This window comes from Parasteatoda tepidariorum, chromosome 5 (assembly GCF_982258835.1).
Source record: "Parasteatoda tepidariorum strain Cologne lab strain chromosome 5, Ptep-v5.0, whole genome shotgun sequence".
Classification (NCBI taxonomy): domain Eukaryota; kingdom Metazoa; phylum Arthropoda; class Arachnida; order Araneae; family Theridiidae; genus Parasteatoda; species Parasteatoda tepidariorum.
Window position 1 is genome coordinate 50483135 of NC_141759.1, and position 25605 is coordinate 50508739.

A 25605-nucleotide genomic window follows, 5' to 3' on the forward strand; every position below is an offset into this window, starting at 1 on the left:
CATTGTTATTTATTTTAACACGATTTTATTGAATTCATCGATCGAATTTTACAAAATCAATCGAATTTTTTCAGAAGTAATAAAAATTTTTACAAATTACTAAGAAATTTCATGCGAGTTTAGATAAAAAAAACAATTTTTTAAATTTTTGCTTTGAAGTCTCCATGTTTCCATAATTTTGAGCTCTTCAAGTGTTAAAACCGAAATCAATTTGTATGGAATTTCGCTCTCATTTTTTTACATTACTATTAAATGGATCAGGGTGTTTAAAAAAAATACTTACGATAAATAATATTAAATATTCTTAACGGAACAATCAAGGAGTTTTAAAATAAATTATAAATCACTACCGCACCAATAAATCACTACCGTACTAAGCACTTATTATTCTTAAATCAATATGTGCACATAATCAAATGGATCAATTTGTGTGGAATACATTTGTACTGACATTTATATGGAATACACATGATCAATTTGTATGGAATTTCGCTTTCATTTTTTCTTGTTAACACATCTTGTTAATTTTCGATCAACCTCTACACTTTATGCAATAAAAATTAACGTCAGTTTTCGATATTTTCATCGACAATGTCATTATTATTCATATTGCCTGGAATAGTTGGAAAAAAAAGAAAAATAACCTCTTTAAAAGCAAAATCTTTATTTTCAAACACTCAAAATTTAAAAAAAATAAAATATAAATAATTCAGTATAAGTTTCTCTCATTGTGTAACTACTGCACTAAAACACTTCTTTTTACTTTTAAATTAATCAGTGCGCAAAATGAATTCAAAATTAACTTCAATTTTAGACACTTTAATCGGTATCGTTACTATCACTTTTTCATTATCATATTTATTCCTTATTCACTTGTCATTACCATATTTATTCCTTATTTATTCAATAACTAATAAATATTCTTGAATAATTTTTGCCTCATTTTTTTAATATTTTATCCATTGAAATGTTTTCTATTAAATTTAATTAATAAATTCTAACTATTAAGGTTGTCAGTGTTTAAGTATTAAAAAAAGTTACAAATTTAAAATTTAGTATAAATGTTCAATCGAGCGGATTTCAATAAATAAAATGAATTATTGTCCTTTCAATTACTATGATTACATACTAATTACTATTTTTGAGAGATTTTGTGTCACTATTTTTTATTAAATTATGGTTTAGTGTTAACAGTTACTGAATATTTAATTTAGTTTTAGTTTGTAAATGTTTTTAGAACACTTTAAATGTTCAAGTTTTAAAAGTAGTTACAACAATAAATTCTGAAATTTAGTAAATGAAGTTTGTTGTTGTTGTTGTAGCTCATTTACGTCGCACTAGAGTTGCACAATGGGCTATAGGCGACGGTCTGGGAAACATCACTGAGGATGATCCGAAGACATGCAATCACAATTTTGATCCTCTGTAGTGGGGATGGCATCCCCGCTTCGGTAGCCCGACTATCTGTGCGCGAAGTCGAGCACTTTACGGTAGAGCAGTTTAACGAGGACCAATAGCGCACACCCTCGGTCACTACGCAGACTGATCCAAGTGGTCATCCACCCTCACACTGACCACAGCCAGTGATGCCTGACTTCGGTGTTCTGCTGGGAACCGTGTCTTAACGATCAGTCCACTGCGGGACAGCAATGAAGTTTAATAAGAATAGATTTCAATGAATAAAATAAAACAAAAATTATTAAAAAATATCAATAATTTCCTGAATCAATAAGGAAATTCTAATAATTTAATTTTTAGTAGGTTAACACAAAGTAGGTTAACCTATAGGTTTTTAGTTAGGCTGAATAAAATCTCTTTTCTGTTTGAAGAGGACCTCTAATCCCCAAAAGTTCTTGACCGACATTTAATTTTTTCTTTTATCAGAAATTTGACTGCTGTGACAAAAAAAATATAAAGAAACAAATAAACATTTGACAAACCTATAGTAGGTTAACATGAAGTAGGTTAACCTATAGGTTTTTAGTTAAATTAACTAAAATCCTTTTTCTGTTTGAAGAGGGACCCCTAATCTCCAAAATATCTTGACCGGCATTTCATTATTTTTTTTATCAAAAATTTGACTGTTGTGACCAAAAAAAATATAAAGAAGCAAACAAGCATATGGCAATGAAGATATTTGATTAAATATATTCCATATCAATTCATCTTATTTGCCATCGATTTTTTTTACTGATAAATAGATTTAAAATATAAAAAAAATCGCAGCTTTAAGTAGCATAATACTTTATTTTAATGAAACTTCCAAAATTGAAAAATATTAATAACCGATAGCAATCTTTCTTCCCCTCTGAAACTGCAGAAAGGCAATTGGTACGGAGGATGGGGTAAACTTATATTTTAGAAATCGCTTTACCCCAGTTCCAAGAATTTGATTTTGGAAACTTTTCCCCATACTTCCGGGCTGGTGGTTTCAAAATTGCAGCTGAGGCCAATATATACATTTTTTATGCATTCATTCATTCTATTAAGGGAATTCTTCCCTTCTGAGATCTATTCTTCCCTCTTTTTTTCCCCTCATCTTTCTCTTTTAGTTTTCCGTTTTATTTATATTTTTACTTCAATTCGTAAAAAAGCATTTGCTATGTATGATAAAAAAAATGAAAAAAGGAAACTATTTATTAAAGATAGTACTCTGAATAGTTCCTGTATTTTGAAGCTAATGTTTACATTTTAGAAAAAAATTTGAATAAAAGGTTATAAACCTAAAATTATAATTATAAGCGTAATAGAAAATTATTACTGAGAAAAAAAGGTCAAAGATTAAAATAAGCTTATCCTTTAATCATTTTCATGCCGAAAGATTATGACTCAAATCATACCAAAGTGGGTATTAGAAAAGCATGTTGAAAAAAAAAAAAGAAAGCGATTTATTTTAAAAGATGCCCATTTTTTAATCATTTTCATATCTGAAGATTATTACTTTAACCAATTCTAATTCGTTATAAATTAGTATTTGAGAAGTATATTTGAAGAAAAAAATGAAAAAATTAATGTTGCTAAGGGTAAGAATATTTTTTTCATACCTAACAACGAGTATAACTCTAAATTATAATATCGTAGATATTTAAGAATCTAATGTAAAATAAAAAACGTTCAAGTAACTTCTTTAAACAACAGTTTCTTTATTTATGGTAGTCAGAAAGTTACGATGTATGAGTAACATTTTCTGATTAGTCGAGAAGAAATATTTGACGAAAATAAACTATACTTACATTTCCTTGTAGAATTAACACGGCCAGTGACTGTACATTTTTAGTAATTCCAATCTTGAAATTATAGTTAGGTTATTTTTTATTTGCTTTTAAAATTGAACTTAACTATTCATATTAAATACGATAGCCGCACTTGGCACTCTTATTAAGTAATCCCTGTTATTTTAGGCTAATTAAAGTGCTAATTTTATACCAATTAAAGAGATAATTAAAGTTAATAATTGATTAAACGATAGTCATCTTACCAAGTCTTTATTTGTGGTAGAAAATGTTTCAAATAAATAAAAAAATACAGTTATAATTTCTAAATAAAAATGAAATAATGATGATTTCATTTCCAATTTGCGCAATTTTCGTGCCGTTTGGCACCTTTTTAGGTTTGGAAAAAAAGGAGACCAAACGTAATTATAACAATGTTTTCATTAAAGAACTTTCCTGTGAAGAAAATTTGAATCGAAAGTTGTTGTTTTTTCTTTCGATTTAAACTCAAAATATCAGTAACATGGAACCGATTGCACCAGGGAACAAATTTTTTTAATGCATTTACATAAATCGAATAATTCGAGTATGGGTATTTCGAACCGAAAATTAGTTTTGTTCCTAAAGCTACAGATTTTTTTAATGACATTTTTAGACAATTTTTTGTAGAAATGTACAAATTTAACAACCTTTTTGGAAATACCTATTATGACCTGTTCAAAAGCAAAAGAAGAAACAGTTCATTATAGGGGAGTGCCCCTAGCGGCGAATGACGACATTTCCGGGCATGGGTTTCTATGCAGTTTTAATCCTGATGATGTGTCCCTAGAAGTTTGTCGCAACATTTATGCGACACCCTGTTATAAATAACATTTTTAAACTTACACATTTTGACAAAAAATAGACTAAAAATGTCATTAAAAAAAACTGTAGCTTGGAACGAAAAACCGATTACAAAACCGATTGAAATCTTTGATTCAAGAGTATTCAAGATGTGTTAAAATGAAATTTCATACAAAAGAAAAGAAAATTGCTTCCTAGTGTTATTAAACACCAGTGTTAAAATAGAATTATTGAACTTGCATATAGGTTGCATACAACATGTTCAAAAAGTATGTATGTAACAAATCTTTCCAATAGGCATGAAACACGGTGGTAGGTATATAAATCTGCTCCTAAAGCTACAGACTTTTTTTAATTAATTTTTAGCCTATTTTTTGCCGAAATGTATGCATTTACAAACTTACAGGGAATACCTATTATGACATGTTCAAAAGCATAGGAAGAAACAGTTCATTTTAGGGGAGTTCCCCTAGAGGCGAATAATTACATTTCCAGACATGGGTACCTATGCAGTTTTAACCCTGATGATGTGTCCATAGAAGATTGTCGCAATATTTAAGTGACACCCTGTTATATATAATATTTTTAAACTTATAAATTTTGTCAAAAATTAGACTAAGAATGTCATTTAAAAAAACTGTAGCTTGGAGCGAAAAATCGAATCGAAGAATCAAAGATTTGAAATTTCTGATACGGGAGTATTTAAGATCTGTTAAAATGAAATCTCATACAAAAGAAAAAAATTGTTCCCTAGTGTAATTAAACATCAGTGTTGAAATAGAATCATTGAACTTGCATACAGCTTGCATACAACAAGTTCAAAAAGTATGCAGATAACATATCTTTCACATAACAAATTCAACAAAAAAAAAACTTTCATATAGCTTTCAACGAGCATGAAAGATGGTGGTAGGCATATATTTTCTATAATATCTGGCTAACTATGGTACGTCTTCGTGGTTTTCTTCACCTTGCAACATAATCGCGCAAGTGTATCATACAAACATTTTAGTTGAATCAAACATAACTCGATAGATGGTCCTAGAAATTACTTGTCTTCCAATTTGGATATGCAACTCAAAATCTGCGCAATTTCCGAAAACCTACTACACAATAAAACTATATAAGCACAAACCATCGGTATTTAAAATTTACCTTAAAAGCAAACATATTTTTCTTAGTTATATCGATTCAATATTATATCGATCAAATGAAAATAGAAAAGAAAAAAAAATCTTTTCAAGAAATCAAATAACGTGTAATTTTTTATTGCAATTTCAAGCGAACATAACAAATTCGGCTCAGAGACATCAATATTTCTTAAATTCCATAAATTTTGTTCCACCAATACCAGTGGTACGAAATATTACAGCTACAGATGTGACCTAGTATTAAAAAAAATTATACAATACAGGCCAAAGTTGAACAATGCTGCTAGGGGCATTTTTCAGAAATGTGGGGGAAGTTTTTGGAAAAATCATGGTTGAATAAAATTTAGAATGATATTTTTTATTTCTTTTAGAGGGTGGTATTTTTGAAGGAAGTGAAATGTTTTCCCCGAAGGCTTTAAGCGTATAGATTTCATTTCGAGAAAGTAAAATGAGAAATCTGTTTAAAAATGTAAAATTATATTTATATTTTATCATTATTTTCATTTTAGTTTTTGGTCAAGTAAATACTTATTTAAAATTATTACATAAAATTGATAAAAAGAACATATTTTTCAGTAATAAAAAAAGAAGGAATTACTTTTATACTTTATCAATATTTTTATTTTAGTTTTTGATCAAGTAAATATTTATTTTAAATTATTAAATAAAATTGATAAAAAGAACATATTTTTCCGTAATAAAGAAGAAAGAATTACTTTTATACTTAATCAGTATTTTAATTTTAGTCTTTGGACAGGTAAATACTTATTTAAAATTATTAAGTAAAATTGATTAAAAAAAAACATAATTTTCTGTAATAAAAAACGAAAGAATTATATTTATACTTAATCAATATTTTCATTTAAGTTATTAGTCAAGTAAATGTTTATTTGAAATTATTAAATAAAATTGATAAAAAAAACATGATTTTCTGTAAAAAAAAAAAAAAAAGAAAGAATTATATTCATACTTAATCATCATTTTCATCTTAGTTATTGGTCAAGTAAATATTTATTTCAAATTATTAAATAAAATTGATAAAAGGGACATAATTTTCTGGAATAAAGAAAGAAAGAATTATATTTATACTTAATCATTATTTTCATTTTAGTTTTTGGATAGGAAAATACTTATTTAAATTATTGAATAAAATTGATAAAAATAACATAATTTTCTGAAATAAAAAAGAAAGAATTATATTCATACTTAATCATCATTTTCATCTTAGTTATAGGTCAAGTAAATATTTATTTAAAATTATTAAATAAAATTGATAAAGGAGACATAATTTTCTGGAATAAAAAAAGAAAGAATTATATTTGTACTTAATCAATATTTTCATTTTGGTTTTTGATCAAGTAAATACTTGTTTAAAGTTATTAAATAAAATTGGTAAAAAAAACTTTTATCAGAACTTTTATGCTTATAAATAACATAATTTATAAATTCTGTATTTATAATTAGATTTAAATTCGAGGACAAATAATCAAGTGAGTTAACTCACAACGCTTAAGAAAAAATAGCTCCCTAGTATTTCTTCTTGGTTCCGCGCAAACATTTACTGTTAACCACATTTTTCAAAACAAATCGTTCGTTTTTAATATTTCTTTTCTATTTTCTGAAACTATCAATAGATGGCGGTACAAACCATAGATGGGAAAACAGCTTAATCGACAAATAAAAATTAATGAGTTCGATGTGAAAAAATTTCCCACAGCCTTATGAACTATTAAAAATTTATAAATTTTTGTAATTTGCTTTTATTTTTACCACCCTCAAGAAATTGGCCTAAGTAGAGGATTTAATATTATGACATTCGATTAAGAATCCTTGCGATTTTGAATCAATTCAGTGCATATGAGTTCTTAAAGCTGTATATCACTTTTATAGAGAAATGTTTACTTAAACATACCACAATTTGCGTTACAGAAAGAGGAAAACCACGAAAATAGCATTATGAATACTAACTTATCTGTTTATCACAGATGGTCATTACTTTTTAGCAAGTAAATTAACTAAACTCTCATTTGAGCTTTGAGATTTGAATTTTGATATTTGAGCTTTGAAAAATTTTGATAAATTTAAGAAAAAACAAATGGGATATTTGTTTTTATTTTTCATCATTATCATTAAAGCTTCAAATTCTAATTTTACTAAAAATGCTTAATTATATGCAGAAAATTGTTACAAAAGTATTTCAAAACTAACGCAATCAACAAACAAAATAGCATTAATGGAAGAAGTATCTCAAAATTAACGAATGTCACACGATTAACACAATAAAAAGTTTTGATTGAAAACGCAGAATTTTAATTAAAAATTATAAATTTTTATTACTTCCCAAAGTGTACAGTATATGATAATGAAAGGAATAACATTTTGGATTTATGACCATTGTGATTGCCAGTGCCTAGAATTTTGTATAACTGCGTCTGAATTTCGATAAAACAGCGCTTAATTACCACCTGCAAGACGAAAGTGGTTTTAAACTCCTTGGTATGAACTATAGACTGAAAAGAAAGAAAAAGGTTCTACGGCATTAAATTGCATTATTTGGAGGATTAATTCTGTTGAGCGAAACGGCAAATTAAACGAATTAACAATTCTCAAAATATTATTCAACAGATCTAACACGGTTTGCTTGCTGTAGCGTTCCATTTCGAATAAACTTGAACAATCAGCTGCCTTACTGTTTTTTTTTTCCTTCGATGAAAAAATTTTATTTCAAAAACGGTGCAAAATTTAACTCTTGTATGAATTTTGATACATTGTTTAGAATTCGAATTTAGTTTTATCTAACTTATGGAAAGTTTTCATTTCAAAGACATCTATAAATAGCTCTTTACCGATGAATTTCGAATATTTTCATTTCAAAGGGTGTGGTGGATACTTTTGTTTTCGAATTTAATTGGCCAAAAAACTAAGATAATTGTTCGATGACCAGATCATATACATTATTTAAACTCATCGATAGTTTTTATTTCAAGTGTAGATGACCACCAATTTAAATATTGTTGTTAACAACTTTTATCTAGTTTTTGTTAATATATTTTATTTTTGAAATTAAATATCATTATATTCGAAATTTAATTTTTTTTAAAATTATTTTTGACATTTAATTTCGAATTAATAAGGAAACTAAGCTTTAATGCATTTTATTTATTTATTTATTTCTAATAAAAAACTTACAATAGATTATACTTAAAGAGCGTGCAAAATTTTAGGAAATTTCGAGTCAAAATAGAAATATTTACAAAATTTAAAAATGCCGGAAAGAAGCGAAATAACTTCTAGAGAAAAAAATTGTTTTTCCATAAAAAAATATTCAACATTCAAAAAAGGTATCCATTATAAAGATTGAAAGTCTTACTTTTTCAGATTATTGAGTTATTTTCAGACCCTACCGGAAATATCAGAGAAAATCCTTCATAGCTGCATGGCTGTTTTTAATAAATCTCTTTAAAGTTTCCCCAAACGAGAAAGAACACCTGATTACCGTAAAAAAAGGACAACTGTTCACAGACTCAATCTCATAAATTAAGACAAATAAAAAAAATGAGCTCAAACGATTTTCAGCTTAAAAAGTGGATTAAAATTCCAACCGAACTGCAACCATCTCCTTGTAATCGGAACCCACACTAGATGGCCCTGAAAATCCCTACGATTCATTCTCTTTTACAGAAAATCCAATTTTTTCCACTTTCTACCAATTTTCTCATCAAATAAATCAATCAAGGAGGGTACAAAGTGGATAAAGATAGTCACCGAGCCATGGTTTTTTTCAATTCATTGCATCTCCGACATAGAACGAGCGATTCATTTACCTTCAACAAGAACATGCCTTGTGCAACCTTAAATTTCCCTCCTATATTCCCTTTGAGAGTAATTTTTATCCCCTTTTCCCTCCTTAATACTCGGGGTGTAGACGGATATCTAGTTACCCTCCCCACTAACTCCCAAAAAAATTCTAAAGAACTAAGAAAAATTCCAAACATCGCCAGACAGTCAAACCAAATGTTTTCTTCAGGTCGTTTGTATCGTTTGCTGACATACAGCAGAACGTACATTTGTTGGAGGCGGGTGTGTATGACTTAGAGTTTCCGGGATTTTTCTTAGGGGTGATCTATGAGGAGGACCCTGCTGTCGAAAGAACAGAATATGAATTTAGGGAAGATGGTCTGAAAAAATAGCGAAGGGGCTTAGCGAGAGCGAAGCAATTAAAGTTGATAAATTTTTTTGCACTCAATCTGTCTTTAAGATCGATGCGATACCCACAGGCGCGTATAAAGCTCATTTATAAGTGTTATAGTACCAGATGGCGTACGTAATGCAAACTGCATCCTGTATTTTGCAAATATGCACTCAATCTTTGAAGCATCTTGATTAAGATTGGAAGTAAATAATGTTATTTATCGGAGCTTGTTAAGGCATTTGCAGAAGGCAGTTTGTTCCTTTAAATGTGAAGTTCGGGATTCATATTTCTGTTTTTGCAAAATAATAGACAATTAGGTAGTATGTTTGCGCATGCGGAAACAGGAAAACATGGTTAAAATTCCTTAGAATTGTACTTAAAGTAAATAAACATGGTTTCTTTGAATAGTCTTTGATAAATTATACCCCTTCTCAACTCAGCGCATAAAGAAATGATTTTAAGTTATTTTTATTTACTGAGTAAATAAGTACACGTGCTTTAAATTATGATGGTAATAATTTCTTGTCTCTATACTTAAGTAAATAAACATGCTTCCTTTTAATAGCTATGTGATAAATTACGCTCCTTCTCACATTAATGCATAATGAAATAATTTTAAGTTATCTCTACTTTATATTCATGTAAATACTGCACTTTAAATTGTAATATTAATAAATTCTTAACTGGATACTTAAGTAAATAAACGTGTTTCCTTTTAATTGACAGTAATAAATTATACTCAATCTAAGTTTAACAAGTTATGAAACAATTTTAGTTTATCCATACTTATTGTTTATGTAAATACATGTGCGTTAAATTATTATATCAATAATTTCTTATCTGGTACTTAAGTAAATAAACATGGTTTCTTTTGATAACCAGCAATAAATTACATTTATTCTCAACTTAACACATGATGAAACAATTTTAAATTACTTTTACTTAATGTTTATGTAAATACACGTGTTTAAATTATTATATCAGTAGTTTTTTATTGGGATATTTAAAGTAAATAAACATGTTTTTTTAACAGCCTGTAATAGATCCTTTCTAAATTTAACGCATAATAAAATAACTTTATGATATCTTTACTTACTGTTTATGTAATTATATTTTCTATAAATTATTATAAAAATAACTTCGGAGCGAACAGTATTTAGATTTCATAAATTATTATGGACTTTGAGATATTGTTTAAGGGGGACGACAAACAAATTAACAGTTCTTAAATTTACAGTTTTGAAATTCACAGTTTTGAAGAAATAAAAAACTTTTTTTTTCGCGAAGGAACAATAAAGAAATTTTTTTATCTTTTCATATATTACAAAAAAAGTGTTATACTGTCAAAAATAACTGTAACTTACAGAGAAGATAAATATATTTTTCACAGAAAAAAACCCCATTAGAATAAAAATTCACTTATAACCGTTATCCGTGCATTGTAAAAAATTCCCGTTATTTTTGCAGACTTTCTCTGTATATTTGTCTATTTAAAGCTGTTTTATTGACAAATAAGTTATTCATTGTTTTTCATCCTAATCATACGAAACAGTCAGTTACATTTTAGTTTTTGCTAAGCAATTTTGCTTAAAAACTCTACTTTTTTTTCAAATCTTTTTTAGATTATTTTTCACTTGCTGTTATTTTTAAGTTACTATTTTATACTTTTGAACACTGTACAAGTAAAAATGCAATTTGAATTTATTATCAAATTGACACTCGACCAGATTATTATATTTCTTTAGATAAAATTTTTTGGTAAGTTAAATTGCCAAACATTTATATACGGGTGGATTACTATAGTTTTAAACGTTTTTAAGCTTAAAATATTATTTCAATAAGTAAAACTTTTTAGATAAAAACAGTGTAAGATTTTTCTTCATGCTGAGGAGCTAGAGCTGTGGTAGCTCAGGCGACAGAGCACTCACCTCCTAATTAGATAGCCCAGGTTCGAATCTCAGCGTCGTACGAAAGCTGCTTTAGTTTCGCACCGACTACAAAGCAGATATAGTTATTTTATAAAGTTTGTTTAAAAACATAGGTGTCTGTTTCTAAATAACTATATTTTTCCGAGAAAAAAGCGGTTTTATACTGGCACACCCGCAAAAAATTTTTTTGTAAATTTAACAGATACTTTTACGCTGTAAAAATACATTTTCAAATTTGTTTCGGAATTGCACTAGCACAGTAAAATTTCATTTCTAAACGATAAGTTAGGAATTTGGTAGAAGTTAACAGTTTCAAGCGAAGTTATGCAGTTTTAAGCAAAATAATTTTATTTCAAATTTATTTCGATATAAAAAAACTACAATTTTAACTTGTGAATTTTTATTTCAAAACTAAACAAGTATTCTTTCTGAAACATTTTTATGGCTAATATAAATCCAGGGTAAGATGTCAAGAAATTGTTGATACCGTAAAAATGTATATATATTATAAATTACTGTTTTCTCGGAACCTACGAGCCTTTTCAAAATTTTGAGCACTTAATATAAAGTTAATTGCGTTGTTGTTGAATGCCACCAATGCCACTTGCCAATCCAGCAGCCTGTTTGGTTAAACCAAGCTTATTTAAAGTAGAGGGAGCATTTCTTGTTTTCCAGTGGCTCCATCTATGACCAAAAATGCAACTTCAGCCACAGACACACACGTCATAACCCATTTATAAGGTAGACCCATTCAAACGTTTATTCATTCACCCACAGATCGGAATTTTGACCTGAACCAGAGAATGATCAATCTCCAATTCACTATCCCAGAAGTATGATTTGTTATGGGAACATGAAGTACTTTGTGACCCTAGAGATTTAGTGTGCTCCAGACACCATTTTAACACAAAGGGATACTTCAAAACGTCTTACCAACCAGGCTATTCCGAACTTATACTATTTTCTAATATGCGTTTCTTAACAGTTCTTTTCCCTATTTATTATTTCGTTTCCTCTTAGAATTTATTTAATTCATCTTCTCTTTTATGGTGTATTTCTTATTATGTATATTTAGTTTTGTTATTGTTGATCAATATTTATTGCTGAAAAGTGAGTTATTATATCTTTTTAATACATCATATTGAGTTTTAAATTAGTTGAAAAAAAAATAACTTTAATTGATTAAATCTACAACATCAACGTTTCTGCACTGTTAAATTAACAAAATATCATTTATTTATTTTTGAAATATTTATTTATTTTATTGCAATCAAACAATCAACACATTACTTGATAGTATCAATTATGAATTGATTTAAAAACTATAACGCAAGGAATGAAATGGCTTAAAATATTTTTACGATTAAAGAAATTATGAATGCGCACATTACCTATGTAAATTATGATAAACACTTGATACCGAACTTCAATTGTGCCTAGTTTCAATTGTGCCTAGAACCGAGTGCCTAGTTTATCTACAGATGTGTTAGATGAGGTGCGTATTAACGTCTTCAGTCTAATTGCTAAATATATCAACAACAAAAAAAATAAGCTTAGTTCCACTTAAAATTAAGTTACACAAAACGCAATAATTTTCTATTTCATTTTGTCTACATGCTTTGTAGTTTGTAGCGCATTAATTCAACTTCCAGTCCTCATGCTATATTTGAGTGACATAATGACTGATTTAAATTAAACAGAAGGCGTCTTCCTGTCTCTCATTCTAAAGATTTAAAAGCTAAAAAAAGAAAAGACCCACCACCATTTTGTGCTCGAGTAGTTCAATTACAAGCCACCGCATTCTCTAAACGCAATTAAACGTTACCCCACAAGAAAATTTACCATTTTCCGAATACCATTGCCCCCAAAGTAGCGCCAAGCAAAACACATCAAGCCAAAAGACATGTACTTTCTTTAGCCTCTCCAGGTTGAGAAGCATGCAAAAAGAACATTACTTTACATGTTCTTCCAGACATTCTTCTTCAAACTCTAATGAGTAAGTGCTGCCTTTTGGTGTACGTTACGGTTTAAAAAAGGAGGTAAACCAACCAGGGTGGTCCCATAGATCTATATTTAGAGTTTTTGATGAGAGTCTAGTAATTGAAGGGGGGAAATGTTTCCCCCATCTCATCATTTTAGTAGCTAATGTGGGGAATAAGTTGAATGAATGATTTTTTTTTTAGTTCCAATTTTTCATTTTCGTTTTCTGCGTAATATTTCTTCGGTAGGGGAGGACTTGGAAGAAGTTACGGATGAATAGAAATCAATTAAGTTCCAAATGACAGATAACCGGGGATTTTTTTTTTATTATTTCATCAGCGATTACCGTATGTTACGGAAATATTAATAACATCCTCTCTCCCCAAATATTCTACATAAAGAATTTGAAATGAAAAAAAATGCAAATTGAAGGTTCATATTTATTTTTTCTTTCAATTTTTGGTCGTTTTAATGAATGAATTGTGTTTCGTCAATTATGAAATATGGAATGGGGAAGTATGCTCCGTGCCATTTTTAATTCAATGAACTTTACGTTTTTAACTTTTTTCGGTCGGGGTGCACTGTATTGATAAAGAACAATTTTTGAAGGGTATGAGGATATTTATATGAGTATTTATTGTTATTAATGTCTTGGGGTTTGAAGGTAATTTTTGAAGCTCCATTATCAGTGATAAGGTTTTAAATGAGGTAGGATCAGCGGTCTAAAGTAGCGTAATGCAAGTAATGAAACTACTGTAGTCGCTAGTTTTTCTCGTAGTTTGTAGCGTAGTGTACTACTTTTTTGAAAACAGTGCGAGTAGTGAGATACAAAAATAGTTCTTTGTAGTCATTCCTGGAAACTACTTTTTACGTTAGTTTACTTTATGAACAGGTTTCTAACAAATCTAATTTTTCGAATTTGATGGGTGCAAATATTCGCTAGTCAGTCAAAGGACACAATTTTAAATGTCCCCGTGACTGTAGTTGTTGTTGTTGTAGTTCACTTACGTCGCACTAGAGCTGCACAATAGGCTATTGGCGACGGTCTGGCAAGCATCCCTGAGGATGATCCGAAGACATACCACCACAATTTTGATCCTCTGCAGAGGGGATGGCACCCCTGCTTGAGTAGCCCGGCGACCTGCACGCGAAGTTGAGCACTTTACGGTAGAACAGTTTAACGAGGACCAATACCGCACACCCTCGATCCCTACAAAGACTGATCGAAGTGGTCACCCACCCGCACACTGACCGCAGCCAGTGATGCTTGACTTCGGTGATGTGCTGAGAGCCGTGTCTTAACGATCAGTCCACTGCGGGACCACAAAAGATGTAGCGTATTTAACTAATTACAAAAGCTGGAATTAACTAAATTATACATAACTAAAATTCATAATAAAAGAAACTAATAAATGTTCAGTTTTTAGCAGAAATTAGATCTTATAAAACAAGTGGAAATTGAATATATTTGTGAAAATAAAATAAAATTAATTAAAAGTTTTTTCGAAAAATTAAGATAGGACTTGATATGTTTGAAAAAAAGAGCCTCAATAAATTTGAACCTCCAGACCATGAAATCTGTGTTCACTGTACTAATCTTTGATATTGCTTAAATTCCCTTAACTTTTAAATTATGTGATCTTGACACAGATAGAATCTTCAGATTTCCTGAGCAAATTCCATACTTTTAATATTATTATTATTACAATTCTTTATAAAATGTTATCAGATATTGAATTAAAACAATTTTTAAAAATTGAACAGATAGTAATCTTATACACATTTTGGCAGACAGCAAAATAATCCATTTTTAAAAACCACTTTCTGTTTGAATTAAAATCGCCATTTCAAAAAGTCAAAGCAACAGCGTTGATTTTAAAACAGAGAGAACATAAATTTAACAATTAATAAGAAAACTTACTACAACTTCACAGCACTCTATAAAATTTATGCAACTAAGTTATAACCAAACAGTTACAAAATTATTAACTTTTAAACTTGTCTAGCTACTAGGAAATATCTTCGAATTATACGCTTCAGTTATTCTTTAGCACTCTTCTTTTTTTTACTTCCTTTCACCTTTCTGCGTTTTCCATAATTATCTAGGATGCACAGAAAAGCTTCGAAAATTGGAATATTCGTTTGACGTTTATGGTGATACTTGGCATGAAAAGGCGGTGCAATTTTTCTCCTATGGCAGCTATTATAGCCGTGTTATAGTAAGGAAAATGTGTGTTATTAATGTCTTGTTTGCTGAATATTTATTGGCGTGTGAATGCTCGTTTATTTGGCGAGATATTCATTTTTCTTCCTTTACCAGAAGTTATTTTCTAAGCTTTTCTAAAAGCCTGATTTTTCATATGAAAAGGAATTTTTAAAAGATTCTCCGTTTGCAACACTTAAATTTATTTATTTTGGTTTTAATTAAGCTAAATATTGTGGAATATAACTACGATTGTTTTAAAAATAAACATGTTTTCGACTAGATCATACTATTGATTAAATATATGCACAGAGCTCCGTAATCACATTCTTTAATGGATATTTTTACAATCTTTGACAAAAATACAAGAAAAAAAACTAGATTTTCAAAATAATAAAAAATTACTATTATGAAAAGCGAGATGGAAAACATAAAAATCTGTTTGTTTGCTTTAGTAAGCAGGAGAGAAGGATAGGCGATTATAGGAAATATTTTTTTTTCGAGAAACAAACAGATTTTTGTTCAGAATTCCACTTCCCCTAATAATTCATATTTTGCTAAAATTTTTGTATTTTTCTCGCTTTAGTATTAATTTGAAACACCTAATGACCATATAATATAGGCTTTGTTTTTGAAAAATGATTTCAAAAAATAAATCAGCATTTTTTTAACTGTTTTTAAAATAGTTGACAATAAAAGTTTCGGGATTTTTAACTTCATTCTGAGAATTTGACGAAGAAGATCAACGATTCCTTCAATTTAAGGAAGCATGTCATCATTAGTCTATTTTTCATAGCGCATAAAGTTTCTTATTTTAAAAACAATTTAGACAAATGGCACTATAAAGCTTAAAAAAGGTATATATTCCAATCCAACACATCGATTTATCAATAATTATAGAGGCCAACAGCACCCAACCATGGCTAAGAACCCAACCCCGTTTTCAAGGTCTTTATATTTTAACGGCCATTTTAAGCCATATCATTTTGACCATAGTTGGACAATTTGTGCAGCACCAGAGCTGGGGCCTTTCTCTCCAAACTTAAGTATCACAACCAAGGAAAGACATTTTTGCCCTAGCAGGTTTAGCGTACACTTTGTTCCGTATACTAAACTCTGCAGCGTGACAGCCCATGGAGGGCCAAGGCCTACTGTGTCCATCTCAGTTTTCTTGATCTTGAGCTCTGGGATGCAGGAGCAGATATACCGGTTAGGTGGTCAGCCGAACACGGAACCCCCAGTGTTTAGTTCCCAAACATGCTTGATACTCATTTATCTACTCACTGAAGGGAATGAAAGGCTGAGTCAACATTGCCCGGCCCTAGGATCGAACCCAGGACCTGTGGCACGGGAGAGCAAAGCGCTACCGCTCAACCACCGGGAGTCCTTTGTTCCGTTTATTTTACTTTAAGACCAAAACCGGCGTTGAACAAATAACCCAATTCTGAGTATGTAACTATCGTCAGCGTGGCCTTGTAATTTTGAACCCAACCTAGAAGACAAGAGAAATCCTTGTGATCCTTGAGACAAACTAGTCTTCCAGGAGAACTTTCAGACGAAACTAATCTGCATTTGAGTTACATGGAGATGAAAATCACGAAATCTTCCCGCGGTTAGCGTGATGGCAAGGGTATTCTAACTCATGACTCCTCTACTACTGAGGATATTTTATGTCAGCACTATGGCCGTTGCATGCCGGGAGCATGATTTGTACCAACCAGCTACTGCTGGGATTTAAACCTGGGTCTTTACCCTCTTTGGGAGGCGAAAGCTGTGCGGATTGTTTAGCCGGCTGCCAAATCAAACTCGAAACCTTCACTTCGCCAAGTGCTGCGAGAGCGAAACCTTTATCGAATGTTCCACCAAAAACGCGAATGATAACAGCAAAAGTCACAACTTCACAATTAGTTCACAATTTCAGTGGAAAATACGTCCTCGAATTTGTATATATGTTATAAAATTTTAAGTAAATTGTGTGAATAATGTGTTAAAAAAGCAACTTTGAGAAGACACCTTGGACTCATAAGAACAATCTATGCGCCAAATCTATGCAATGCCTTAGTAGTACATGGTACTGAATTTACGTCGTAATAGGACTGTACAATGGGCTATTGACGACGCTCTGGGAAATATCTCTAAGATATGCCATCGCAATTTTGATCCTCTGCATATATAGTTCCCTTGCTTTGGTACCCTTATGACCTACGTGTGAAGTCGAGCACATTTTGATAGAACGGTTTCACAAGGACCAATGCCTTGCACCTTCAGTTCCTCGCAGGTTGATCAACCTACTCCTTAACTAATCGCTGCCAGTGATGCTTGACTTCTGTGTTCAATTGAGAACAGCGTCTTTAGGATTTTCTTACTGTGGGACAAATTCATCTAATGCTTTAATCATTTATAATGTGATTCAACTTATACTTGTTACTTATAATGTTACAGATTGGTCTTTTTTCGAAATTTAGTAATAAAAAAAAAAGTCAATGCTTTGAAATTTCACTTTAATCCTCCTTCTTATGAAGTATAACAATTCCAAGTCTAAGATTCATTTCTTAGTTTTTCGGTCACGCACTCTCAATATTTATTTATCCTTATTATAGTTCTTGTTGTAGTTGTAGTTCATTTACGTCGCACTAGAGCTGCACAATGGGGTATTGGCGACTGTCTGGGAAACATCCCTCAGGATGATCCGAAGAGGTGCCATTGCAATTTTGATCCTCTGCAGAGAGGATGGCACCCCCTCATCGGTTGTCCGACGACATGAACGCGAAGTCGAGCACTTTACGGTAGAACGGTTAAACTAGGACCAATACCGCACACCCTCGGTCCCTACGCAGACTGATCCAAGTGGTCACCCACCCGCACACTGACCGCTGCCAGTGATGCGCGACTTCGGTGATTTGCTGGGAACCGTGTCTTAATGATCAGTCCATTGCGGGACTTATTCTTATTATAACAATCTAGCAGTGGACTGATCAAAAAGACATAGCTCCTAGTCAGCAGCGAAATCAAGCATCACTGGCAGCGGTCAGTGAGTGAGTGGGTGACCATTTTGATCAGCCTGTGAAGGGACCGAGAGTGCGCTGTATCAGCCCTCGTACAACTGATCTATCGTGAAGTGCTTGACTTCGCGCGCTGGTCATTGGACTACCAAAGTAGGGGAATCACCTCCTATGCAGAAGAACAAAAATATGATGCTTTATATCTCAGAGATGTTTCCCAAACCGTCCCCAATACCAAATTGGGCAGTTCTGGTATGACGTAAACGTCCCCAATACCTACTGATAATAATAAAGATCCTATATACTATTTAACGTACTAACTTTATTGTGTACTAACTCCGGGTTTCTTCACTGACTTCGTGGATCGAACTAACAACTTTCTCTTTCGCAGTGCCGGTATTTCAGCCTCGCATTCTTCAATAACTTTAAGAAACGAACCTTCTTTTTTGCAGAAAAAGGCTTAATCTCTCGGCTACTCCACTTAAAAATTATTTAATTTCATAATTTTAAGTGGCCACATTATGGGACCTTTGATATTTTTAGAGTTGTTGTTGCGGGCGTCGGTTTGAAATTGCAAAACTCATCTCGCTGTTCAACATGTGTGTTTGTGGAGAAGATGCGGTAAATATGCTTTTAATAGATAAAAATCCATTTGTTTTTATTACTTTAAAAAAATGTTTATTTTTAAGAAATATATGCATGCATTTACTAGCTGAATAAAAAAGAAAGCAAAACTACGAAATCCAGCACAAAACTAAAAGAGATATACCAACTCAATTTAATTGAACTTAAGTATAATATTTGTTAAATTTATTATTATATTTTATCATTCCCCTTGGCTTGTTTTAATAATTGTAACGTTTTGTGCATATATTAGTACATTTGGCACCTATCACGTTCCTTCAATATTTGAGTTTTGAGCGTAATTCATTTATCTGTGGTATCAAACTAAAGGCAAACTTTTAAAAACAAAATTCTTAAGATTTTGATAAGGACTTTAGAGTATGACAATTTCTTTATCTGACCTTTAATATACTGTTTTTATTTATAAGTAGAAGGGGGTTAAATTTTTTTAAAATTCAAAATCATTAAAATATTAATGCACTATCTTTGCTACCACTGGAGAAAAAAATTCTGAAACTGCGCAAAATTCTTTGTAGAATTTTTATTAAAACTGCACCTACCACCATAATACCAGTAATGCGTATTATCAAATTAATAAAGCGTCATCTGCGTTTAGTTCAGTTATTTAATACGGTTCACCTAAACGAATAAGTACCTTTTCGCTATTAACATTGTTTTTGGTACATATCATATTTTTATTATTTCAGTTAATACATATTACAAACAATGCGTATAAGTACAATTGGTAAACAATAATGCCGTCAATACGCAAGACGATTTTTTCTGATTCTTCTAAACGAATAAGTAGCTTTACTCCTTTAATTTTGCTTTTTAGCTAAAATTATAGTTTATAGTTTATGCAGTTTTAGTTAAAAAAATAGTTTCAATACGTAGTCTATATTTTATTTCATTATGTACCTACAATTTAAGCATCATTGATATCAATAATAGTATGGCGATTTTTTATATTTCTCCTAAACCAATTAGAATTTTCCATTAATTTTGCTTTTTAGTAATCTAAATTGCTTTCTCATTTCAGTTATCAGAGATTTTTAATGTTTTTATTTTTATAGAAACACGTGTTAAAAGAATTACTGTTAACAAAATAATCACGTGGTTTCAAATCACTTTATAAATACCAATTAGTTGACATAGTGAGACAGATTCTACTAAGTTAACGTTGATCATTGAATTTTTTCAAAAGAAATTAACTAATTGAGTATGAGCAATAAATACTTTTTTGAACAAATGGAGATATAAGTTGCAGACATCACAAGAAACAGATACGTCTATAGTTTAATCTAAAACAATGGCTAACGTTTAGCCAATGAAAAAAAAACAATTTTTAAACGGCACAAATTTCAAATGATTTTTAGGACTGGGAACTAAAATTGTCCCTTGAAATAATTATCCAAATTTTAGGACAATAGAATAAATTAATCCGGATCTATAAAAGTTACGCAGATAGATGCACTACCTAATTTTAATATTATAGATCTTTATAGTCAATTTTTTTATTCTAAGGCTTGTGTACCAATAGTTTTTAGAGAAAATGTTGTACCTGAGAAATTTATTGCTGGAGTTAGTCCAATTTGAAACTTTCACAATATTCATATTTTTATCAGGCAAATTGATGAAAACTAATATAGATTATTCAGTAAAATATAAAGCTGTCAATTAATTCTGAATAAATGTAAAATCGGATTATTTGGACAGTATATGTGTTTTAATCAGAAAAGTTGAAAATAAAATGCTAATTAACTGGAAATTATGAATATCAATGTCTTCAAAATAATAGAATAACTCTCACATAAACGTATATTTGTCATTTAACAAATTGATGAAAGCTTATACTTTTCATTTTAATTTTATAACCATAACAGTAGATACAATTTTGGGTTTACGACTACTAATGTTCAACTCCAGTGTCCTTGTAATTTTGAACCCAATCCAGAAGACAAGAGAACTCCTGGATCAAGTATGGGGAGAAATTTGCCTTCGTGGAGGACTTCTTGAGGGAACTAACCCGCATTTGCGTTACATGGAGAGGAAAACCACGAGAACCCCCACGATTAACCTGACGGCAAGGAGTCTCTAACCCATGATCCGTCTACCATTGAGAATATTTTTACGTCATCATTGTGGTCGGCGCGAGGGGGGTGCGGAATTCGTATCAACCAGCCATCACTGGGATTTGAACCCGCTATCTCCTTAGTCACCACAGCTCTGAAAGCTTATACTGGTTAATTTAGGAACAACCTATTTATTTCTTGGCAATGAATCAAAAATATAGTTTCAAACTTTAGAACTGTTTTTTTTTTCTTCTTGCACACTTAAAACTGTCTGAGCTTTCCTAAACTTGTAAGCCCACTCCCCAAATCACTGATTTCTAAAAAAAAAAAATTTTAAAAGTATTTTTTAATAAAGAAATAATTTCATAAAAACATATTTTGTTAATTGTTACCAAATGACTACCTGAATTTTAAAAATTATCAACTTGAAGAAAAAGTTTAACATGAACAGAAAATATGAAAAGATCAAAAGAATTTCACTAGTTTATGATTTACAGGGATAAATTTGTATCATATCAATTCAAATAAGAAACTGTTTTTATCTCTCTTGAGTTCTTAATTTATTTTCTTTTAATATTTTTTTGTATAAATTCTAAGATATTTTTTGCCATCGAATCTTTTTTTTTTTTGTTGATACTTACAACATCAACTAATGCGTGAGCATATAAAATTTTGGTGGGAGAAAGTTTCTTACAACAAAGGATAAATATTCATTAAGGTTTTAAAAAAATCATGACAAAGCACTTGAAATTACTTTATCTTGACTGGAATTTTCGAAAAAACAAAAATTCATGCATAAAAAAACTTTTTAGTACGTCAAATTTCATTTCTTTAGGTTATCAACTCTGCAGCCAGCATGATATTTTTTACAACAAATTCGACATTTAACGAACTATTAATCGAATGCTAAATAGTATTCGATCATACGCCCTGTAAAATGGAATTAAACATCTCCGTAGTTCCGTAGTTTTTTCTCAGCGAAAAAAATTTTTCATAAAATTAAGTCCCGAAATAACAGCGGTGGTTGTGGTTTTTAACTTCAGAAAGAAACCAGATATGTTTTAGTTCAGCAGTGGACTAATCGTAAAGACACGGTTCCCAGCAGATCACCGAAGTCAAGCATCACTGGCTGCGGTCAGTGTGCGGGTGGGTGACCACTTGGATCAGTATGCATAGGAACGGAGGGTGTGCGGTATTGGTCCTCGTTAAACTGTTCTACCGTAAAGTGCTCGACTTCGCGGGCAGGTCTTCGGGCCACCGAAGCGGGGTTGCCTTCCCCTCTGCAGAGGATCAAAATTGTGATGGCATGTCTTCGTATCATCCTCAAGGATGTTTCCCAGACCGTCGCCAATAGCCCATTGTGCAGCTCTAGTGCGACGTAAATGAACTACTACTACTTCAAATATGTTTCAATTTTTAAGATGTATTGAAATAACGATTGAATTAAAATTCTGTTTTCGGACCTTTTTCTTTTTAATATTTTTGTTTTAATTTTAATTTTTCTTTTAGTGTTGGATACTTTGCTGTGGTAAATATAAATTCCTCCTTCGCTCAGCCTGGATAGTACTGTTCATAACCACATTGATAGACATAAGCGCTATTCTAGCCTATTGGTATCTTGCACCTAAAGCTTTGGACTCCAAACCTGGTTTGAAACTCGCCTTAATACTCCTAGTGGCAGTACTCCTTCTCTATTTCTTTTCTACTTTACTCAGTGGTTTCATCATAATGAAGGTTTGTACAAATAACATCAATTTTGATTCATACGTGTTTTATTATTTTACAATTACTGGGAGGCTCCGTTCGTCGACACACATGATTGCTTCGCATTCACCATTAGTTTTTCTTAAAATTCAAACTCCATCAATATTTTTATTTTATTTTATGACCGTCATTGAACAGCCGATCTAATTTTATGGGTTCACGACTGCTAATGTTCAACTCCGTAGCCTTGTAATTTTGAATCCAATTCAGAAGACAAGGGAACTCCAGGATCGAGTATTGGGAGAAATTTGCCTTCGTGGAGGACTTTTTGATGGAGCTACCCACCTCTGCGTTACATGGAGGGGAAGACCACGAGAACCTCCCACGGTTAGCCTGACGGCAAGGGGACTCTAACTCATGATCCGTTCACCACTGAGGATATTTCACGTCAGCACTATGGTCGGTGCAAGCCGGATGCGGAAATCGTATCGGCTGGGATTCGAACCCGGTTCGCCGCATTGGAAGGCGAAAGCTCTATCCCCTGAGCTATTGCGGCTCAAAACTACATCTATAGTTCGTTCACCAGGAGTTGGCACTTGGCTCCACCTCGTCGGACGCAGAGTCCATTTCAACGCGGGAATAAGAAAAGAACATTTCCGCGCATGAAATTGAGACAACCCTTAATGCGCGCCAAGCACTAACAGTGAATTCTTTTAGAATCTAATAGATGTCGAATCTAATAGATTCAAATACTTGTAAATATGTACGTCTACGCTTTCATGCTTAAGACAACTCCCTCGCTTTATGTTTCAATTCTTTGTTAGCAACGAGAAAAAGATTATATATATATATATATATATATATATATATATATATAATTTTGAAAATCATGAAATTTTTAATACAAATTTTAAATGAATATTTTATTTTTTTCCAGTTATCTCCAAACAAACGTGAAGTCTTAAGTGAATTTCCGACATCGAATAGGACTAGAACCGGAAATCGCCTAACAAGTTTCGGACTACATCCGATGCCATATTCGGACGGATTTAGGCGTGTCTTACCCAACAATGCACCAGCAGCTCCTTCTTATCGAAATGCACCAAGAATTGACTCAACGAATCAACAAAATAGGCATATCAACGTCAGAGAAAACGCAAGATCGAATATAGACTTCAGAAACTACAGTAATCCCTCCGAAAATCTCAACCTGAATGATGCATATGTTAATAGGCATAGCGCTCAATCCTGTGACGAACTTTCTGAAGTCCTGGTTGTGCCGAAAGTTGTCATTACTAGGCCAGAAAATTCTGCTTCCACTTACGAAAACATAGAAGCTGATGTTTGCGAATCTTCTAAGAGTCTAAACAATTTGAGCTCTAGTACAAGCACAACTGTTACACCACAGAATGGGATACCAAATATACCACAGAACCTAGTGGCTCAAACTTGCGATCTTTCTTCGCGGAGTCAAAGCAACTTGTGCTCTTGTTCTAATATTGCATTTCGAAACAAACCAAAGAACTTGCCACAGAAAACTTTTTACCGGTCCGGTGTAAGTCGTACATCCTCTGCTATTGACAGACCAAATCTAAAAACTAGAATTAATCAATCAAATATATACTCAAGCAATACCAATCTCGCAAACAGACGTTTATTTTCCAGATCTGAAAGCTACGTTAATAGACCTGTTACCAATGCAGATGAAAAAACTTTAGAAATGTCTATAAATCAGAACACAACTTCAAGAAGAGTGGATCGTAATCCCACAATCAGATCTGACCTTTCTTCTGGCTCTGAAACCACCGGTTCAGAAATCTCTGAACAGTATAAAAATCAATCATTTACTATAACTCGCAAAACAAACTCTTTTTTAGCTAAATCTCAGCCAGTGGATAATCAATATAGGCGATATGTTGTTGATAAACTTCCTATCACATCGAATCCTCAAACACAAATGCTGTTCAAAGCAATTATGAAAAGTGAAGAACTATTTGAGCAGACCAATAATGCCCCGAAAACGAATTATGTGGTAAAAACTGTACCAGTACAAGTATAAAATTATACATTTTTTAAAGAATCCTAGCAAATCATTGTATTAGTATATAATAGTTTGACAAAAGACGATTAAATCGTCTGTATAACACTTTAATTTTGAAATGAATATTTACTACATGTATTCTGAATCGAATATACATAAGTTGTTTTTATACACCCAATTCTTAAATATTTAACAAATGGAGTTTTTCCTGCTATATTTTAATTCAGCATTCAAAAAAAAATTATACATATATTCATATTTCATCTCGCATATTGTTATACATTTCTTTTTGTCTAAAATACAAAGAGATTGTAATCATTTTTATATAATAAAATTTTATAGAAATAATGTCTATTGTTGAGAAAAATGAATGACGTGGGGGAAAAAGCCTGGAACAATCATGCTTCAAACATAATGTGGTTTTTCTTTTTTTTTTTTTTACCTCAAACTGCTTAAGACTAGTACTTCTAATTTCTACTAGGTTACAAAATCAAAAACAACTGATTACTGAAAGGGGGAAATCGTGAAATTTTTCAGACTAATCTTGCATGCTTTAAAAGTGTGGCTTGCTTAGAAAAAGTCTTTCACTTGTTTGCTTTAACTTCTTTGTGCTTGAAATTCTAATAATATAGATTTGAATGGTATGAATTATT

At 31.3% G+C, this 25605-nt stretch overlaps 1 protein-coding gene across 1 annotated transcript; it reads left to right on the forward strand.

Annotated features, from left to right (window-relative positions):
* Nucleotides 1–18826: 18826 nt before the first annotated feature.
* Nucleotides 18827–25297, forward strand: LOC107450988 (uncharacterized). The gene is made up of 3 exons (XM_016066938.4): nucleotides 18827–19132; nucleotides 22717–22941; nucleotides 23849–25297. Exons 1-3 carry the CDS (start codon nucleotides 19109–19111, stop codon nucleotides 24968–24970), a joined length of 1371 nt encoding a protein of 456 aa, XP_015922424.3. The 5' UTR covers nucleotides 18827–19108; the 3' UTR covers nucleotides 24971–25297.
* The last annotated feature ends 308 nt before the right edge of the window (nucleotides 25298–25605 follow it).

What these genes read in the sequence shown, in the direction of transcription:
- LOC107450988 (XM_016066938.4), top strand. Translation starts at nt 19,109, where the DNA reads ATGTGTGTTTGTGGAGAAGATGCG. An exon ending in GTGTTTGTGGAGAAGATGCG is followed by an intron (nt 19,133 to 22,716) that starts GTAAATATGCTT and finishes TTTTTCTTTTAG; the next exon opens with TGTTGGATACTTTGCTGTGG. An exon ending in GTGGTTTCATCATAATGAAG is followed by an intron (nt 22,942 to 23,848) that starts GTTTGTACAAAT and finishes ATTTTTTTCCAG; the next exon opens with TTATCTCCAAACAAACGTGA.